The sequence below is a fragment of the Silurus aristotelis genome (genome assembly GCF_946808225.1).
Source record: "Silurus aristotelis genome assembly, chromosome: 17".
Classification (NCBI taxonomy): Eukaryota; Metazoa; Chordata; class Actinopteri; order Siluriformes; family Siluridae; genus Silurus; species Silurus aristotelis.
In genome coordinates, this window is record NC_139590.1 from 10,232,604 (window position 1) to 10,254,002 (window position 21,399).

At 38.6% G+C, this 21,399-nt stretch overlaps 1 protein-coding gene across 2 annotated transcripts; it reads left to right on the top strand.

Moving 5' to 3' along the window:
* The first annotated feature begins 168 nt into the window (after positions 1-168).
* On the top strand, positions 169-10,358 carry casc3 (casc3 exon junction complex subunit). 2 transcript variants are annotated; one of them, XM_083566301.1, is made up of 13 exons: positions 170-430; positions 1,268-1,292; positions 1,770-1,825; positions 4,300-4,548; positions 4,739-4,887; positions 5,072-5,248; positions 5,446-6,215; positions 6,449-6,510; positions 6,618-6,726; positions 6,972-7,079; positions 7,312-7,517; positions 7,623-7,745; positions 8,281-10,358. In XM_083566301.1, the coding sequence occupies exons 1-13, from the start codon at positions 245-247 to the stop codon at positions 8,317-8,319; spliced, it is 2,259 nt and encodes a 752-aa protein (XP_083422427.1). In that variant the 5' UTR covers positions 170-244; the 3' UTR covers positions 8,320-10,358. The 2 variants fall into 2 exon arrangements, with proteins under 2 accessions (XP_083422428.1, XP_083422427.1); XM_083566302.1 differs by lacking the exon at positions 1,268-1,292 and having other exon boundaries at positions 169-455.
* Positions 10,359-21,399: the final 11,041 nt, after the last annotated feature.

Here is a 21,399-nt window from a genome sequence, read left to right on the forward strand (position 1 = left end):
AAAGGCACGGCCCAAGTATGATAACTTTATTTAATCACATAATTCTCTTTTAAATGAAGTTTTAGTCGATATTTCTTATAAAATCCACGTTTGTTGACGAAAATCACGTGGCTTTATTTTTCGGTTAGTAAAAATTCCCTCGTTCGCATGTACCCAGCTGAGCGACGTAGTGGGAGGAAATTACGACTTGATTACCGCCCGCACTTCCTTGCGCACTTCCGGTTCCCCTTCCTTGTGTGCTAAGATGGCGGACCGGCGACGACGAAGAAGGCGCGCGTCTCAGGACAGTGAGGATGAGGACGAGTCTGCGTCCGGGTCGGAGACCGGGAGACCGGCTTCCCCCAGTGGGAAGGTCCGCGCTAAAATCCCCGAGCCGGGAGAGTCTCCACCCGTGCGCGTTGTTGCGAAAATCGACGTCGAGTCCGAGTGTGTGAGTGTCTCAGTCCGCTATCACTGTAGCGAAAGTGCTAGCAAGTCAGACTTTTTCTAAACAGCTTCCAGTGTTCCTTTCCGTGTTCCTGTACCTATCGTTTGAGATCTTTAGGTGTTAACCGACACATAAACCGCAATTCCGGCTTCTGAAAGCTTTGGAGAGATTTTGTAGAAGCTTTTTTTCTGCAGGTCTCATAAGATACTTTTAGCCAACACCACCATACCATCATCCTAATGATGGTCATTGTGGTTCTCATCGTACAGAATGTTCTCTTCTAGTTGCAATGCTTTAGAAACGCGTGAATTGAATTCAGACTCTTATTCGGTTATAGTGTTGAACGTTTCAGTTTTATAAATTATCCCACACCAGAGGACTTGAATAGATTTGTGAAGTCCTAAATAAGATTTCTTTGCATTGGGAACAGTGTTCTCAGCCTTTATTTCAGCCAGATCAACTCACTACAAACCCTCATCGCTTGACTTCTAAATATCGATTATCATCAAGTTTGGACATCCTTAAATAAACTGTATTGTTCTCTTAAACGCAGAGGCCAAACGTGCCATTTGTTCATGTGCAAGACCCGTGTAGATCTAGCCATCATTCATTTATACCACCAAATATCACTGACTATTTTTACTTCTTAAAAGTTCATGATTCTTTCACTTTCTTTACACACAAAGTGCAGATTTGTTGCTGTCAGGTTTGATTTTGCTTAGAGAAATAGAGAAAGGTGTAACAGCACAAGGTAGTGAGGAAAGGTTATAGGATTCTTAAAAGCATGAGATGGTCATGTGGGATATTTCTGACTAACTGTGGTTTTTCATTATCTTGTAGGAAAGTGAAGATGGCGTAGGTGAAGGTGAGTGGTTTTCCATTCAGTTTTGAATGGCTGTAATGTTATGTGTACTTTTAGTTGCTTGTATTGATTGAATGTTTTATATGCAACTTGTAAACGTCTTGCGGCCATGTACTTTTTAAGAGCACTATTTTAACCTGTTAATTAATGGAAAGAGACCAAAAACTATGTTTTTGGTGATTAACCATTCCCAGCACAGCAGTGACACTGATGCGATGTCAAAAGCATGAGTATTCTTTAGTTCAGACTAGATTTGTGGTAATCCTGTCCTCTGGTAGAAATGGTTGATGGGAAACATCTGGACTATATATATATATTTTTTTAGAACATTTGGATCAGATGGCCCAAAAGCTAGTAATTTGATACCTACATAATCAATAGACAAGGATTATCGAATAAACCTGGCAGCTGAGTCGGTATATACAATGTGGTGTTTGTAGCACATGGCGGTATCTGATGTTGAATCTTTTGTTCCTCCAGCTGTCCTTTCTGACTATGACAGTGCTGATCCGGAGGAGAACGGCTCGCACTCGGAGGTGAGTCACCATGGCAACACAGACCCAGGGCTGCTGAGGAGATCTGTCACTGTAGAGTAGCCATGCACATTTGATGCTATGATGCTTGGTTTTAATTAAATAAACAGTTTTATAAGTAGGTTTTTAGTCACGTGTTAGATGTTTAGAAACATTTCAAAGCATAGCACAAAAAATAATGGGTACCATTGTCTGGCGTAACGTTATTTTCTGATTGGCAAGATTTAAATATTTGATATTTATAATATTGATTTTCATGGTTTTGAATATTCATTGGGTTGTTGTGGGGCATTTAGAACCAATTTCTCACTGATTTACAAAGTCCCTATTTACGTTTAATTTGCAGCATTTAGATAATATGTCTGAAAAGTACATCTTTATGATGGCACAATCAGCCTATGGTCTGAATAGCATTACATCATAGTTTACTAGAGTTTGGAAGTTAGTAAAACAATATGTTTTTTTATATCTGTAACTGTGCTTTTATTTTTATATATATATTTATATTAAATATAAAATATATTGAGGTTTGTTGTTAAAAGTAATTTTCATATAAATGCTAATTTTCTGCTAATTTTGCTACAAAAGTTGCAGCAGGTGGTTTTGCTTTAGTAATTTTCCATTTGGGTGTTTCATGTATTTTGCATTGTATAACTTGCTTCTTGTATTCAACAAGACTTTGGAAGGTGAGAGGATGCCTGAGGAATGGAAAAGGAGTGTGCTGGTACTGATCTTTTAGAATAGGGGAGATGTGCAGACCTGCAGTAACTACAGGGGAATAAAGTTGATCAGTCACAACATGAAGTTATGGGAAAGAGTAGTAGAAGCCAGGCTGAGAGAAGAGTTGACCATCTGTGAGCAACAGTATGGTTTCATGCTGAGGAAGAGCACCACAGACTCATTATTTGCTTTGAGAATGTTGATGGAGAAGTATAAAAAAGGTCAGAAAAAGTTGCATTGTGTTTGTGGATTTAGTGAAAGTGTACGACAGGGTGCCGAGAGAGGAATTGTGGTATTGTATAAGGAAGTCAGGTGTGTCAGAAAAGTATGTGAGGTTGGTGCACGACATGTGTAAGAGCAGTAAAGTGTGCAGTAGGAACAACAGACTGGTTCAAGGTGGAGGTGGGACTGCATCAAGGATCGGCTCTGAGCCCTTTCCTGTTTGCAGTGGTGATGGACAGGGTAACAAAACAGGTTGATTTGAGCCTGGAGAGGTGGAGGTATGAACTGAAGAGAAGGTGAATGAAAGTCAGTATGAGTAAGACAGAGTACATATGTGTGAATGAGAGGGAGGGCAGTGGAGTGGTGCGGTTGCAGGGAGAAGAGGTGCAGAAGGTGGAGGAGTTCAGGTACCTGGGGTCAACAGTGCGAAGTAATGGAGAGTGTGTTAGAGAAGTGAAGAAAAGAGTGCGGGAAGAGAGAAGAGAAGAGTGGCAGGAGTGATTTGTGATAGAAGGGTATCTGCAAGAGTGAAAGGGAAAGTGTATAGGACTGTGGAGAGACCTGCGATGATGTATGGTTTAGAGACAGTGGCATTGAGTAAAAGACAGGAGGTGGAGCTGGAGGGAGCAGAGATGATGTTAAGGTTTTTGTTGGGAGAGACGAGGATGGACAGGATTAGAAATCAGTTTATTAGAGGGACTGCACATGTAGGACGTTTTGGAGACAAGGTGAGGGAGGCAAGATTAAAATGGTTTTAATGGACATATTCAAAGGAGGAACATGGGGTATATCGGTAGGAGAATGCTGAGGGTGGAGCCACCAGGAAGGAGGAAAAGAGGAAGGCCAAGGAGGAGATTTATAGATGTGGAGAGGGAAGACATGCAGGTAGTTGGGTTGAAAGAGGCAGATGTAAAGGACAGGGGGGTATGGAGACAGATGATCCGCTGTGGCGACCCCTAATGGGAGAAGCCGAAGGAGGAGGATGATAACTTGCTTCTTGTCCCCTACACTGGTGAACAGGCTTAAATAAGCTTTGCTTTCCTTTAGCATGAATGTCACACAAAATGGTTTTAAGTTTAGTTTTCAAAGAAGAATGCGATGGTTGTGGTATGTAGTTGGATTTCTGGAGATTCTCAAACATGCATGTGTCTTTTATGTACACAAACCGGCTCATGCAGATATCTACGAAAGTAATAATTTTTAGTTTCTGCTGCTCGAAAGATTCCCTGTCAATTTGTCGTGTTTTGCGTTAGTAAGGTGAAATGTAATTAGTGCATGTTTTTCTTTTTTCTTTTATTAATCAACTAATTTAAAGTTTTTAGCAACCTTACTTCTTTTTTACAAATACAATACTTTCTTTCAAATAACAGGGGAAAAGGGTTATATATGTGTAATAAAAGTAAAATGTTTTCTTTATGTATAGATTTAACAAATTTGCAGTGGTTATACACCCTTCCAATTAAAGTACTAGATTTAATCTGTGACATGAGGATGCAATGTTTTGTGTTGATATATGCAATCTGGATTTCTATCAGGGAGGAGAGGAGGATGAGGAGGAGGGTGAACACTTCAGTGATGGTGGAGAAGCTGCACGGCCAGCCGCAGAGAAGAAAGCAACACCCGATGCTCCCACTGAAGCTTTGGTTGAGGAGGTGGAGGAAGAAGAAGGGGTAGAGGAAGAAGAGGAGGCGGAGGAAGAAGAGGAGGTGGAGAGAGAAATGAAAGAAGTAAAGGCTGATGAAAAGGGCAACTTGGCCGGAGAGAGGCAGAGTGGGGATGGTCAGGTATGAGACAAAAAGGAAAATCGATGGGTGTTTTTTTTGGAGATGGATACTGCTTTAAACTAGGTTTGTTTGTTTTCTTTTTAACAGATAATGGCCACTTACTGATTCGCGTTGTTCCCTTATTGCATTACAGACTCTAGGACTTTTTTTTGTAAATCTACTATAATGTTATAAACTACATTCTTAACAGGAGAGTACGGATGATCCTGAGAATAAATCTGCTAGTAAAGCTGGTCAGAAGTTGGATGATGATGAGGACCGGAAGAATCCAGCATACATTCCCAGAAAGGGCTTGTTTTTTGAGCATGATGTAAGAGGCCAGGCTCAGGATGAAGAGAGGTAAGGCATTGGATGGTAAACAGCTATATTGTTTGCTACTTCTCCGCTAGGCCAATTATAAGTAATCAATAATGTATGACTGTCCTGTTATAAATTTTATAGTACACAATGGCAGGTAGCACTGACTCCATGATTTCCATTTTTCCCCATTCATTTTTAATTTTTTTTGTCTTCCTGATACTAGGCCGAAAGGCAGACATAGGAAGTTGTGGAAAGATGAAGGTCGCTGGGAGCATGATAAGTTCCGGGAGGAGGAGCAGGCCCCTAAATCTCGCGAGGAATTGATTGCTATTTATGGTTACGACATTCGCAATGGCAACGGCTCCAGTGACACCAGACCATTCAAGCCAAGGAAGCCCAGGTAAGTAGTTCAAAGGTGGCATTATTTCTTTACTGTTCTCTATAGGTGGTGCTCCCATTCAAAACTCCTGTTGTAGCCATATGTCCTTAGAGAACTCTTCTATTGTTTGTGTATATAAAAATTGTGTGCATATATTATATATTATATCATATGCCCAGTGATTACATTAGTTTTTGTTTTGTGTACATTTAAAATAGGCATCCTGGCATGCTAAACCAAGAGTCCAAGCGTTATAGGGATGGTGAGAAGCCCCTCCGCTCCTCATGGCATGGTGTGGCTCCCAGTGCCCGCAGTGTACCACCTGGTACAATAACGCCTCAGTTGGGCATTCCTGCTCCCCCTCGTCCCCAGAATCGGCCCGCCACGCAGCCCCCTGCACGCACCTTCCAGGGCAACCGTAGGTCTGAAATCAGAAGTTATTCTAAACCCACCACACGCCCCCAGGCTCCCGAGAGTGAGAGGGCACCTAGGCTCAGGGGCCGGGTTTCTCATGGACCTGCTCACCATAGTCCGCGCAGCCCACAAGAGGATGAAGAAGAGGATGGCGAGGTTCCTACTGTAGCCACCACTTACATTGCCCATTACTACAAAAGTGAGCAGGAGACAACCTCTTCATCGCAGCAAAAGGAAGAGTGTGGCGCAATAGAGGAGCAGCAGTCAAACACACCTGGCACAGTAAGGGAGGTGTCGCCACCTACTGAGCGGCCAGTGGAGAAAAAATCCTACTCTCTGGGACGCAGAACTCGAGCCAGGCCCTCGGACCTTAGCAAGCAGGCCTCACTGGAAGAGGCTGTGATCACCCCACAGGTTATTCCAACTGTTGCCAAGAGTGAATCATGGCAGGGACAAGGTGAAACGGGCACGCAGAATGCCCCATCAAGGCTTGATCAGGATCTGGCTCGCCTCAGTCTATCTGGACAAACCTGGACTCAAAGTTCCCCATCGTACCTTCGGCCTGAAATGAGAGGTACGGTCACTTTCTCCTGTTTAATTCTGTCTTTTTGTGTTCATTTCTTCTTTGGTTTTTCTTTTTCTACTTTTTAGTGATATTGCTATTTGCTATTCCTTTGTTTTCTATTTATTCTGTCTGTATACGTAAGATACAAACCGAGACCAGATAATCCTTAATAGGTCGTAATTATTTGTTGTACTGTTGTACCACCATTATGTGGGCAATTGTGAGTATTTCTTTCTCATAAGGTATCCCTAGTTCTATACATATGGGAGGTGGACCTCCTCAATACGGCAACATTGAGGACATGGTGAGTTGTAAAAAATGTTTGATAATTTTTACTGCAAATTCTAAGTAGTGGAAGAACCTCACTGTAATTGGAATGTGTATTTAACTCTGCTATTGTCTTTGTGGCAGGGTGTTGGTGGTGGACGGGCTAAGCGTTATTCATCTCAGAGGCAGAGACCAGTGCCTGAACCAGCACCAATGCACATAGGGCTGATGGAGGGCCACTTTTACGAGCCCAGTATGTATGCTTTAAATACAAGACCTGCAAAGGCATTGTAGGTGCAAACTGCAATGAAGGTGCAAACTGCAATGAAAAACAAATACAAAGTCTTAAATTAATGCCTTAAACATTTTAATTCAGGATTTTGGGTCCGTTCTGTTCTCTGAGTGGATTCATTGTTGCAGTTTTTGTATCACCGGATGTCATATAGTCTTGTTTAAGTGTAGTTTCTAGATGTTCATATCCTTGTGTCTGCTATGCAGTGTCATTCCAGGGACCAATCTACACACATGGTGACAGTCCTGCTGCCATGCCACCACAGGGGCTTCTTGTACAACCAGAGATGCACCTGCCCCACCCCACACACCCTGGTAAGGTAGCAACTCCCAAGGGGTTCTTTCTTTTGAGCTTGTCATAGTACTATATTATGGTTTTTTTTTGTTTTTGTTTTTTTTATAAAATAATATATTTCTTACCTTTTTATTTTGGTAGGGTCTAGTTTTTATTGGTTTGTATGTATTATAATGGACAGATAATACATTGGAATAGATAATTAAAAATCAGTGCTAAACAACCAATCTGCTTTTACTCAAATTCTTACAGGCCTGCATCCACACCAGTCAGGAGGACCGATTCCAAACGCTACTCTTTATGCTGCTCCACCCGTTTCTTTGTCTCCAGGACAACCACCCCCGCAGCAACTGCTAGCCCCACCCTTCTATCCTCCACCTGGAGTCATGACATTTAGCAACACCAATTACCCTTACCCTGCTGGAGCAACACTACCCCCCATGTACCCCAATGCACAGGTGACCTTATTGTTTTGTTTCTCTTTCTTGATTTGCATTTACCTTCATAGGTTGATCAAATGAGTCTTTTCATCATTAACACATTAATGTCTGTATTTTGTATAGGCTCAGTCACAGGTATATGGTGGAGTGACTTATTTTGACACGGTACAGCAGCAGGCTCAACCCAAACCTTCTCCACCACGGCGAACTTCACAGCCAGTTACAGTCAAGCCTCCCCCGCCAGAGGTGAGTCTCACTGATCTCTCCCCTTTAGAGTAATTTAGACTAATAGTGTGTCTTGGGCAAAACATTAGTAATGTATTAAAAAACATTATCTTAAGAGTCATAATGGAGTGCTTAAGGTTTAATTAAACTACTTGGGATAAATTGTTGTCAATTTGGTGTAAGACTTTCAAAATGTTGCCATGTGTATGTTTAAGTTTTGAAATATAACTCTAGATTACAACTAGAGATCACACCAGTCCAGTATCCACTACTGCTGCTATAAATTTGTGTCAGCAGAAAAAGACGGCTTGGAAAATGGTCTATGCGATTCATTTTTATATAGTCAGCTCCAGAATTATTTGTTTAGGAAAAAGTTACTGTATACATTACTGAGATTGATCTAGATATTTTTAGTACTCTGAATTATTACTTCAATTTCAAATAAATATTGAATATTTATTGATTTTATTTTATTTTTTTTATTTTTTTTATTTTTTTACATTTGTGACATTTATTAAAAGTGATATATGAATAAAATGTAATTGAATTGTTTTAGGACCAGAGCAGGAAGCCTAGCGAGGAGGTGCACTCCTAGCTGCTGCTGAATGACATAACCAGGACCAGCACCACTTGTGGATGGATAGAGTTTTCGCTTTGTTACATAAATGCTTTTATTTTATTTTATTTTTTGTAACATTTTGATTTTATTCGTTTCATCAAGCGTGTTCACACTCATGAACATGTGAGTCATGTTTTGATTGAATTTTTCATCACCTGCTCTGTTTGCTGTGTACTGCTTCACTCTCTCTCCTCAAGGCATGTATTAGTTCCTGAAGGAAATGTACTGTAAAATATTCATGCAGAGGCACAGAAAGGAGTTTCGCTGCTAATCATAATCATCATAATCATTATTAATAAATGTCACATGTTGTACTAATATTGCAGGCCGTCATTTTAGATGAGAAAAGCAGATAAATGACAAAAAAAAAAAATTCATAGTGCAGCATGTTGAATGTGTTAGAGAATAAATATTGATCTTGATGTCTGCCAGAAATGCAATACATACTTTTTGCAAATTGGACATGCATGAAAATGATCTGATAGAATTTTAACGTCACCCATTTTGAAGAATGAACATGAAAGCAGGTCAGAGCCATATAGGAACATATTCGGATGATCATATACAATTGAATTTAAATATGCATGTAGCATTTTCGGTTTAACATTCACATTCAGCATTAGAGGGCACTTTCTTTGTCCTGGCAGTCTATGCATCTTTTGGTTTTTCCTCCCTCTATATCTGTGTAAATGTATATTAGTAACTAAAACAAGGCAATATGTTTTAGCTGTAGTGCAGTTTCTAGACCAGACAGTGAGGGCAAGAAGCATTGAGCTGTGGCATGGTATGATCCATTCTAGTGGATAAACTAATTGACCAAAATAAAAATGCTGCCATCCCAGCTGTCAGTGCTGACCTACAGAGCTGCAGATCTAAAGAGCTACTTGTCTGTGGTAATGCGAAGCACATACACATATGATTTATGTCGAAATTTGTGATGTCGCAGATTTAAAGGGCTGATAGAAAGGCAGTGAATTATACGTATGGCTGTTGTAATGGCAGGTACAAACAGTTATTGGAGGTCATTGCTTTTGTGTATTAATTGGTTATTTTCAACTCTAACCAAACAGTGCTGGTATTCAAGTGCTCAAGCAGTATAGTTTCTGTAAAGGTGCTAGTCTCGTGTGTAGTGAAGTGTGAACTCTTCACTTGTCCCCCACATAAATGGCACACACCTGATCTCTGTATCTTTGACTTTGTTCTGTGTTTAAATACAATACTGTAACAACAGTTTCAAGTTAAGGCGATTTTACTCTGTAAAGAGTGTTCCATGTGATGCTCGCTGAACCATTTAACAGTGCACTTTGTGTTGTGATGTTCTGGGGGAAACTCAAAGCCCAGAACTGCTCACTTTGCCTGAAACTGACATACTTGACAGTGCTACTGCTTGGCTTTTGGCTTACTGATAGCTTTTTAGTGTATGTGTATATAAAATAAATGTATTATTGAAGCCTGTGGTTTAAAAAGCAGTAATACCTTACACTTTAGTAACTAGTGAAATACTGTCACTTTGAACAAAGTCAGCAGGGATTTCTAGCCTTTATTTGTTGTCTAATTAATTAACTGATCATTAACAACAGATTATTTGATTTTATAGATACGCTAATTACAAGAGATTTTCTTTTAAGAGCACTGTACAGGCATGCATAAGCACATGGCTACATTTCTTTGTGTAAGCAATTCTAGGTGATCTCCAGGGGCTGTGAATCTGTTCCCATCGGACTGTGTGATGTCCTTTTAAAATGGTTCCCTTTATCATTTGCTCCTGATCAGCCTGCCAGCATAAGTGAAATCCTCTTACTTTATCAGTGTTTAGTCGTTGTTTATAAGATGATTTGTGATGTTACTTTCTATGCCTTAATTGCATTGGTTTGACATATCTGCTCCGATTGACTAGACCTGCCAACACTGTGACTGGCTTGTACGTTTCATAGATGTTCAAAAGTGTTTGATTTTTTTACAAATTTTTTTTTTGAGCAATTTTTGTCGAGCTATTAAACAAGACCCATGTGTAATGCTGTGTGTGTGTGTGTCATGTGTGTGCACGTGTGGAATAAGGACAGATGAATAAGCCGGCGCCAGCTTGTCTTCACCCTGCTTTGGCAGTTCTTCTGCCAGCAAGAGTGTGAGACAACGATTTCTTTTGATTGTTACACTATTCTTCTGTTCATTCCAACATTGTGCAGACTGCACCATGCTTTCATAATCATTAGGCACAGTTTACGTGCTCCTTCTTGAAGCTGGCTTTGACAGAGTTTCTGTTCTGCATTGGGGATGTTTTCTATGAGCTGGTGTACCATCCCGGTAATTATGAGCTGGTAAAGCTCCTTGTGAGAGCGTTATGAGCGAAGAGTTGTCTTACAGTTTAGGAGCTGGTAGTCCACCATGATGTAATTATAATTTCTTTAGTTTAATTAAGTTTTATTTGTATAAGTGCTTTAATAATGGGCATTGTCCCAAAGCAGCTTTACAGCAATAGAATATACATTTTTAAATTGAATAAATTAGTCTCTCTGGTCATCCCTATGTTTATCCTGACTGAGCAAGCCAGTGGTGACAGTCAAGGAAAATAACCCCTGAGATGGTAAGAGGAAGAAACCTTGAGAGGAACCAGACTCAAAAGGGAACCCATCCTCATGTGGGTGAGACAGAATGGCCAGTCTTTACAGTTCCACCATGGTTAAGGCTATCAACTGTTCTCTGATGGAGGGTTGAATACAAAACTGTTGCAATGGTATATTAAATATATTCCGATTCAACCACAGTAACCCCATGGATCTATAAACAGTTCATGTGAAACCATCCTCGCCAGCCCTACATGTTGAAACAAAAATACATTTTCATGAAAAGCTGATTTTCCCATTTACAAAATTTTTTTTTAGTTTATTTTTTGCAAATTACAAATAAAAAAAGCAGTTAGATAGGTAAGGTGACCAAATTGGTTTATGCTCTGCAGTCAATAACTAAAACTTACTGAACTGGATCAGTAATATTTTTTAATTTCTCTTTAAAATCAGCATCAGTTTACCTACTTGGTAAACTGATGAGAACAGGAACCCAGTCTAGGTACCACCAAAATCAGTTTGCTAGCCAGAAAGAGCCCTGCTGTAACATGTAGCCAATGTTCTTTAGTGGGAATTAACCAACGAGGTATTTTTCTTCTATGTTTACCTCATCAGTGGTCATTAATGATTTTTTATTTAAAATATTTTATATAGTACTTGTTCATATGAGAAGTGATAATTGCCCACTTGGAGGTGCTGCTGATTTCTGTATGAACAGAGCCTACTGTACTGCGCTGAATACATGATGCAGCTAAATCTAGCATTTTTTTTTTCCCGGCTTATGCAGGTGGAAGATCGAGGATATGTATTAATTGTTTGAGAGAAGATTCCCACCAAAATATTTTTTGCTCGTTTTCCAACACATTTTTTTTTTTACCGTTTTATATTAAATAGATTTTGTTACCATTCTATTTATTTGTAATTAAACAGTATGTACTGTGAATTAAGAATTATAGCTAGAATTTACAAAAGTTAAAAAAGACGTTTAAAGAAAAAACCCTGCCAGCTTTCATTTCAAAGCTATGCCTTCAATAAACATTTAAGTGTACTACCTAGGCTAGCACCCCTAAAGTCTACTGCAGGAAAAAGGTGCTCTTGAATGTACTTGCAACATTATTGATATGAACATGACGACTTGATTGTCCACATCATAATTCTGTTCCTTTTTGCAGATTCTGTGGCTCCATTTAAAGGCTGACGTTCTAGCTCTGTGCAGATGTTTTTCTTAGGAGCCACACAAATGTTTAGAGAACTTCTCCAAAATTCTCTGATATTTAAATGTATTTTTAAATATCTTAATGGCAATAACTATATAACGCTGATGACTTTAAACTTGGAAGGTCTTGCAGCTTGCTGTGCACATCTGGACTGGGGAGGTATAGTATATTTTGAAACTGATGCAAACTGCAATTAGAGTTCTTGTGGAAGTTTTTACGATGTCAGTTATTGAGTGTCACACACCATGCATCCAGTAGGCAAGCATAGTGGCTAAGATTTCTGCAGTAATTTCTTGAAGAATAGCTGAAGTAGCCTCATCATTGCTAGACCCACAACTTCGGCACCCTTGCTGAGTTACATATCCTCTGCTTTTTGTTTTTGACAGAACGGGCCTCTGGGGCCAAGTGCCTCTCTTTGGCAAACAGAAATGCGTTATTCAAAGAACAGCAGAGTATCAAAATGAATATTCATCTCGCTCACAGTGAGACCTAATGGGTCGTCGTATTGGTGGGCACAATAGTCAAGCGGTGTAAAAATTTTTTCCTTGACCGAGCATGCAGAAAAAAGCTGAGTACATCGATGAATATTCATGATTGTAGCAGCTGGAGGTGACGCCGAAGCTGCCTTGGTGGTCTGGCTTAGCTGTGTGTACATCATGCACTGTTCTCACTTTAGGTGCAATGCACTTGTGAAGCATTCCGAATGACAGGCGTGTAGCTGTGTTTAGTGAGGGAGGTTGAAATGTGATCCAAGTTTGTTATGCAATCAAAAAAAAAAAAAAGGGAGGCCAACTTCTGTCACACTTATTTCTTCAATTTCCTATCTGGCTAATGGAGATTTCACACTTACAGTGCATCCAGAACTGTGTTCCTGTCTCACCCGCTCTTTTGCTGGCACTTCTTCATGACAGTTACTTTGGCATCGTGTTCTCAAGTTCTGTCATCTCTTTCAGCAGCGTCTTTCTTTTTCTACAGAGGGCCCTTGTATCTTTTGCAACCACCTTGTCTTGTGGCTGTTTCAGTGTTAGTTTCAATCCCTTTATACTTATTAAACATTTTCTCTATGGACTGTTTGTCTGTGTGTGAACAAGATAACAAGAGGACACTTTTGAAAAGAATTATATGATGTATCAATATACACTTCTAAATATGTGTCTTAAAGTCCCACTGCATCAGGTTGCTTCTAATAGATGTATAAAAATAACCTAAATAATTGGAAATCTGAAAGATATGAGCTCTCATACAGACTCTGATCTGTCTGACTGCACCTTATCAGTGATATGTGAAGCATGATATCTTTGCAGGTTTGAGTTTTGTGCAATTTATGACTCTATGTGACCTGGGGTCAAACACACCACAGCTTTTTAGAAAAAGGATTGTTTTTTGTTTTTTATAGCATACATAAGATATTTGCTTGAGAAGCTGTAATTTTGTTTCTTTTGATGCATTCATGCCCCAGGTAAACCTATCAGTGTTCATAACGATGTCATATTTTTTGCCTCTATTATGTGCAAGTATAAATCAAAGAGTCCAGATGTGAGCCATATAAAGTCAAATAAACAGTAGCATAGTAATTACAATTAGTCTTAGACTAAATGCAAATGTTGTTAATTAAACATTCAATGCAAAAAATCAAACTGAATGTCTTAAAATGTTTTATACTAGATAAGTGGTTTCAAATGAGATCATCCCATGATTGAGTTTCATTTGGCTTGAAAATCCCACCTCAACTTAGGCCAGAATATGAGTATATGTTGTGAAATTGATGAAGACAGACTATTCCAAAGCCTTGAATACTGAATGGTTTGGGCCCATTTCAGACTTCCATTTAAAAGCTCAAAAAATTCAAGGCAGCTTTCTTTCAGTGTCTCTATCAGCACTGCATTTTTAATGAGTGACGGTCCTGGTTCTTGCATATTTAACCCGGCTCCCCTCGCTATGTTATTGTTACCCTGTAGGGAGGCACAGTAGTGAGGTGGTGCTGACCCTTCCAGCGTTGTCACAAGGCAACGCTGATCAAACAAAGCAGCCTGCCACCAAGAATGATATCACCATGTTGCCCCATCCCCCAGACTGTGTATGTGTTTCTGTGTGTGTGTGTGTGTGTGTGTGTGTGTGTGTGTGTGTGTGCGTGTGTGTGCGTGCGTGTGCATTTGACAGTCATTAGACCTGCCTGTGATTCATGGTTGTTGTTTAAAACCCACCACCCAAGGAGACAAATGATCAGGATAAACCATGTGTGCTGCACGAACACAGATGCTCTCATGTTCAGTGACATCCAAAACATGTGCCAAAATATGGCAGAAATCTGAGGTAAAACCTGTAAAACCACTAGGAGCCTTCACTGAGACATTTCTCTTTCACAAAGTTTACTACTAAACTTTATTTCACGTTTTTTTGTGTAATGTTGAGTTCTATACAGGCTAAAAATCTCTGTTGGGAGAAAAAAAAAAAAAGACTTTTAAGACCTAAATAAGTATTGAAATTCAGAACATATTTACTGGAAACAAACAGATTGAAGGTATGAAATTTTAAGTATTTTGCATTTAAGGATTTGAGAAAACAACCACATAATATATTTATTGTTTATTGCAACTGTAAAATATCAGTGCTAGCTAAAAAGTGACACTAGCATTAAAGTATTAGTTGAAAGTAGAATGTGGTGAAATTTCTTGCACGGACAACAATGAAAAATACATTTGAAATGGTTATATGTTTTTCAAATATCTTGGTTAATTAGTTTCCTCTAGATAAGGTCACCATTTATGAAACCACCATTAAAAAGAACAAGGCAAAATATTATGGATTGCAGAATTGTTGCGACAGATACGGCTTCACCATTAAAAAGAAAAAACACAAAAGAAAACCTTGATTCCCCATAAGCCTTTCAAGGTAATATTTTATGGCTTCATGAATCAAATGTGGATTATTTTAAATACATGAGTCATCTGTCATGAAGCTAAAACAATAAGAACATCATACTATTGTGATAATGTGGGAATACATTACTGCTTTATGGGTGACTTACTATGAATCCTCCTATCTACCAGAAAATTATTAAAGAAGTATGTCTAGTCATCAATCTGTGCTCTGAAGCTCAACTCTAAGACAACCATCTGAAGCACCAGAGCAGGTCCATGTCTAAATGGCTTTAAAAAAATAGGTTTTAAATTAGCTAAGTCAAAGTCCTTGCTTGAACCCAATTGAGATACTGTGGCAGCACCTTAAATAGGCAGTTCATGCTTGAAAGCCCACCAATGTGGATGAATAAAAGCAATCCGACAAAGAATAGAGGGACAAAATTCTTTCACAGCTATGTGAAAAACAGATCGTCAGTAATCAAAAGTGTTTGGTTACAGTTGCTGATAGTGGAAAAAAAAAACAACATTCATATTGCATAACATTAAACACATTTAATCAAGTAAATCTCTTTATAAATTGTGTTGCATGTTTCATTGTTTTCCTTTGACTTACATTTTGCATAAGGACCTGAAAATCGTTTGTGTGGAAAGAATTACATTGACAATTGAGACTCATTCCAGAATAAGCTAAACATCTCTTCACGGAAATCGTCATCATAACAATGATTTAAAATTTTGTCAAAAGAAATTGGAGCATTTGCCATGCAAGTCACTGTTCAAGTTGTTGCTATAGAAACAATGACGTATTAGAATAATGCATTAATATGTATATCGGCCAGAATTAATACATGAGCCTTGGGTGTAATAGAAAATTAATCAGAATCAAGTATTCAACAGCACAGGGTAATAAGGTATTTGTTTGTCTTGTATTTTAATATTTTTTATAGTAATGCAGCTTGATGGACGCATAACACATTCATCGAACAGTTAAATACTGTTTAGTAACCGCAACAAAAACATCTGTTTAAACTTACATTTTTGCTCCAAAAATAAATCTTTTTTTTTTCTTCAATAAAATAACACCTGAGTGAGTTTCCCCTCTTTCCCACTCTATTACATTTTCCCTTTCATTTGTGATTCTTTCTTTTATATATTGATGTTGTCTGAGCATTGCATTGTACTGATGACTTGTGTTGTGTCTGATTTGTCTGTAGAAAAGTCTGGCTGCCTGTAAATGAGTGGATCCCAGTTTTCCCAAATACAGTCTATATTAAGACATCCATCAGCCACCCAATTAGTGATGACACTTCAGGAAACGACACTGAACTGAGTTATGTGATACGCCCCAGGACGACATTGAAACATAATTCAGTTAACCACTATTTTTTTTTTTTTTTGGAGAATATGGTCTATGGCTTGAATACATATTGGTAGAGAATAATTCAGAACTATAGCGAGCAGTGTTTCAGTTTTTGAGGATTTCTCAGAGCTGTGAGTTTAATGTGTTTGGCTTTTGCTGTGGGTGTTGGAGATGGGAGTGAGAACTCCATACATCATAGTGCTGAAAGCTGAGTCTGTTTAAAGTGTTAAAGGTAATCTCCTTGTGAGCAGAACAGCCATTTGTGGCACACACACACACACACACACACACACACACACACACACACACACACACACACAATAATGAATCTGTCTGTTTGTTTGTATGTGTGGTCAGGACACTTCATACATATATATATATATATATATATATATATATATATATATATATATATATATATATATATATATATATATATATATATATATATATATGTATGAAGTGTCCTGACCACACATACAAACAAACAGACAGATTATATGGTTGTTGATGCCAGACATGTTTTTCTTTTTAAAAAAACCTGTTGCTTTTTTTTCACAGGAGACTTTCTAGAATTTATACATTATGGTGCGTAAAACGCAAAAAATATCCAATAAGTGGCAGTTCTGTGGGTGGAAACACCTTGCTCATGAGAGAAGCCAGATAAGGATTACCAGATTGCTGACAGGAAAACTACAGTAATTTAAATAACATCTATTTACAACTGTGGTGGGTAGAAAAGCATCTCTCAAGCTTAAGAGAGATGGATTTTAGCAGCAGAAGACCACATCAGTTTTCACTGTCAGCATGATACAAGCTCACCAAACATTTGGATAGAAACTACCCAGTTTATTGAATTTGTTGTGAAGATTTACTGCGAGAGAGAGAGAGAGAGAGATGATTCTATGAGACAATTGTTTTAGTGTTATGGAGATTATGAGATGGATTTGTCTAGTTAGCTTACAAATGAAAGGTTAACTTACTCTCAATTAATGTGGTTCCTGGGGTCATGAATAGTTCCTCTAATGTTACCATAGGTCACTTTCTATTTGCAAGAACTTCAGTTTAACCAAATGCCCCTCTAACTGAATTTAATCAGGGTCATAGCAGTGCTTTTTTAAACATCTTAAGAAAAAAAAATTATCCCCAAATGCCTAATTTAGTAAGAGCATTGGCCATCCACATGTGAGAAGCAGCTACAATAAACATCTTGCTAAAGAACAGGCTGGCATATGTACTGTATACAGAATACAGTTGCACTTGTTAAGAGTTAATGACAAGAGATGGAAAAAAGCCTCAAAAGACCTGTGACTCTGCAAAGACTACACCACAACAAAAAGGCCAAATGACAAGCAGATGCAAAGTACAGAGACAGATAAATAAAGCACTGTTTTACTTTTATGATGTTTGCCCAGTACCCATGTGCATCAAAACTATGGGGTGTGGACACAAATTCAGTTATTCTTTTTGATTGTCTTCTGATCTTTTCATGCTTAGTTCAGAGGGCCTGTGCTAACTAAAGTCAAGTCAAGTCAAGTTTATTTGTATAGCGCTTTTCACAACAGACATTGTCTCAAAGCAGCTTTACAGAAAACAACAGTGAAGGTGAATGGTGTGCGTTTGTCCCTGATGAGCAAGCTGTGGCGACAGTGGCAAGGAAAAACTCCCTTAGATGATATGAGGAAGAAACCTTGAGAGGAACCAGACTCAAAGGGGAACCCATCCTCATATGGGTGACATCAAGAGTTTGGTCATAAATCTTTCAACAATACAGAACAATTTGTGATCATCATAGATCCAGCATCAGCTTCTCCATGCCAGGGCCTTTAAACACTCGGCATCTACTTCTCCATGATCATCCATAGGTCCATAATCTTCACGAGGTGGGACGTGACTGGAGCTGGCCAAACCTCATGATGCCTCGGAATGGGGATAGAAAGAGAAGCAGTGGAGAGGAATTAGCGTAGCTGCTGTTCATGATATTAACAGCACAAGTTGATAATGTGCATGTGATCATATATTCTGGAGCACAAGGTTGTGATGTGATGTGTGTGATGTGTGTTATGTGTAGGCTTTGCTAAAAAGATATGTTTTTAATCTACACTTAAACTGGGAGAGTGTATCTGAACCCCGAACACTGTCAGGAAGACTATTCCAGAGTTTAGGAGCTAAATGTGAAAATGCTCTACCGCCTTTAGTGGACTTTGCTATTCTAGGAACTACTAGAAGCCCAGAGTTTTGAGATCTCAGGGAGCGTGACGGATTGTAGCGTGTTAAAAGACTGGATAGATACATGGGAGCCAAACCATTTAGTGCTTTATAAGTGAGTAGCAGTAGTTTGTAGTCTATTCGAAACTTACTAGGAAGCCAATGTAGGGACGATAAGATTGGGGTTATATGATCGTATTTTCTTGACCTAGTAAGAACTCTTGCTGCCGCATTCTGAACTAACTGAAGCTTGTTTATTAATGATGCAGGACATCCACCTAGTAATGCATTACAGTAGTCTATTCTAGAGGTCATAAACGCATGGACGAGCTTCTCTGCATCAGATATAGATAACATATTTCTTAGCTTAGAAATATTTCTAAGGTGAAAGAAGGCTGTTTTTGTAACTTGATTGATGTGATTTTTAAAAGATAAGTTGCTGTCTAAAATAACTCCCAGGTCTTTTACCGTTGAACTAGTAGTTACAGAACAACAAACAACCGTCTAAATGCAGGCTGAGATGCTGGAGCTTCTGTGTACTATTTTTTGGGCCGATGAGCAAAATCTCCGTTTTATCAGAATTTAATAGCAGAAAGTTATGGGTCATCCAATCTCTTATTTCTTCAACACACTCAGTTATGCGAGCTAATTGAGCTGTATCGCCTGGTTTGGATGAAATATATAGCTGGGTATCATCAGCATAACAATGGAAGCTAATTCCATGCCTTCTAATAATATTTCCTAACGGAAGCATGTATATTGTGAAAAGCAGGGGTCCTAGAACTGACCCTTGTGGCACGCCATAATTTACTAGCATTATCCTGGATAGCTCTCCATTTAAATCTACGAAATGGTAACGATTGGACAGGTAGGATTTAAACCAGCTTAATGCCTGTTCCTGAAAACCGATGTAATTCTGTAAGCGATCGAGGAGAAGATAATGATCTATAGTGTCGAACGCAGCACTAAGAGCTAGTAAAACTAATAGGGAGATGTAGCCTTGGTCTGAAGCTAAAAACAGGTCATTAGTGATTTTAACTAGAGCAGTTTCTGTGCTATGATGGGGCCTAAAACCTGACTGAAACTCTTCAAAGATATTGTTCTCCTGCAAGTGGTTACATAACTGGGCAATCTTTTCTAAAATCTTAGACATAAATGGGAGATTTGAAATTGGTCTGTAATTCAATAGCGTGTTTGGATTCAGATTAGGTTTTTTAATGAGGGGCTTAATAACTGCTAACTTGAGGGATTTAGGGACATGACCTAACGATAGTGAGGAGTTAATAATATTGAGAAGAGGCTCACCAGCTGTATATAACACTTCCTTCAGTAGTTTAGTGGGAATTGGATCTAACTGACATGTTGTTGATTTAGCTTTCATAATAGCATCATACAGCTCTTCCTGTCCTATACATGTAAAACAGTGTAGTTGTGGGGTAAAAAGAAATCTAAATTAACGATGACATATGTGCATTATAGCAATGATGGAAGTGGCATGAAAAAATAAAAATGCAAGTAAATTAAGAAATAATTGTAGTCATTTTATTTATTCAACTCATAAATTAATTGCTTAAAAGTGTACAGATTTTCCTTCAATAGAAACAAGCCACATTTATCACTAACCACCTGTTCTGTCATTCTTGACCCAACATTTCCATAGATACACAGCAAAGTAGTGTCTATGCTTATTCAAATTAGATAGGTATGAGTTTTCTTTCTTTCTTTCTTTCTTAGTTAAGTTGAACATATCTTAAATTAAATTTTAAATGTAAAACACACACACACACAAACAAACACAATTCTAGTGTATTTGTAAGTGTATTGCATTCTTTATTGTGAGTGTGTTTTGGCACACAGCTGTTAGAGCAGAAAAGACACAGCATTGTGCCAGCAGGGAATGTGTGTGTGCATTCAATGAATCACTACAGATGCCTACTCCAGCATGCCACTCCAGGGCCATGGTAAGATTGTGCGTCATCTCTGTGTGTCTGTCTGTGTGTGGGTGCTTATGTGTGTGTGGGAGGGTCTCCTTAGCCATGCATGCACATCATCAAGAGTCACATTCAGTCTTAGATAAGGTTACGCAATTGCTAAGACAACAACTCAGTGATGTGTAAAGCAGCGACTGTTTTTTATTTATATTGAGATCTACACAACCACCACCTTTAAAATGGAATGAACGACTCACAGTCATTACTCATTGGCAGTGGGGGACCATTAAGACCAAGACCAATAAAAATTTCCCAATTAAAACAATTATGAGTGGGAAGAAGATATTTTCAGATTAAAGGTTTTTACAGTGCTAAAAGTTTTCAGCACTAGAGTGCCTAAAGACGAGACAGTCATACAGACACCTACTCTCTAGTTCTAGCTATTTGATGTCAATCTACCTGTGTTTGAGATAAAACCCCAAATGCACTGTTCAATTTAAATACCTATTATTAAATAACCTTTTTATAAAATGTCAAGTGGAGTTTCCATTGAGAGATAAGCCTGAGTGTGGATGGTGTCATGGGTATTTCTAACTGACCAAAGAGCAGTTATCTGATTAAAAACAACCCACTAGAACATCTATAATATGCAAGAAGATTATACAATACCAAAGAAAACACAGTGCAGTACTCAATTTTTTAGATCACACAGGATGTGGTAAAAAGTTTTCTCTAACTGTGGGTTGGTAGAATATCTCTCCGCTATAGAACAAATTTAAAGCTTTATTATAGGCCAGAATTAATAGGATTTCTAAAGTATTTTTTTAATTTCTAAATTCTAGATACTAACCATTTATTTCTAGAAAATCTTCGATTGAGGTTTAATTTGATGTGACCAGGACTATACTCTATTCT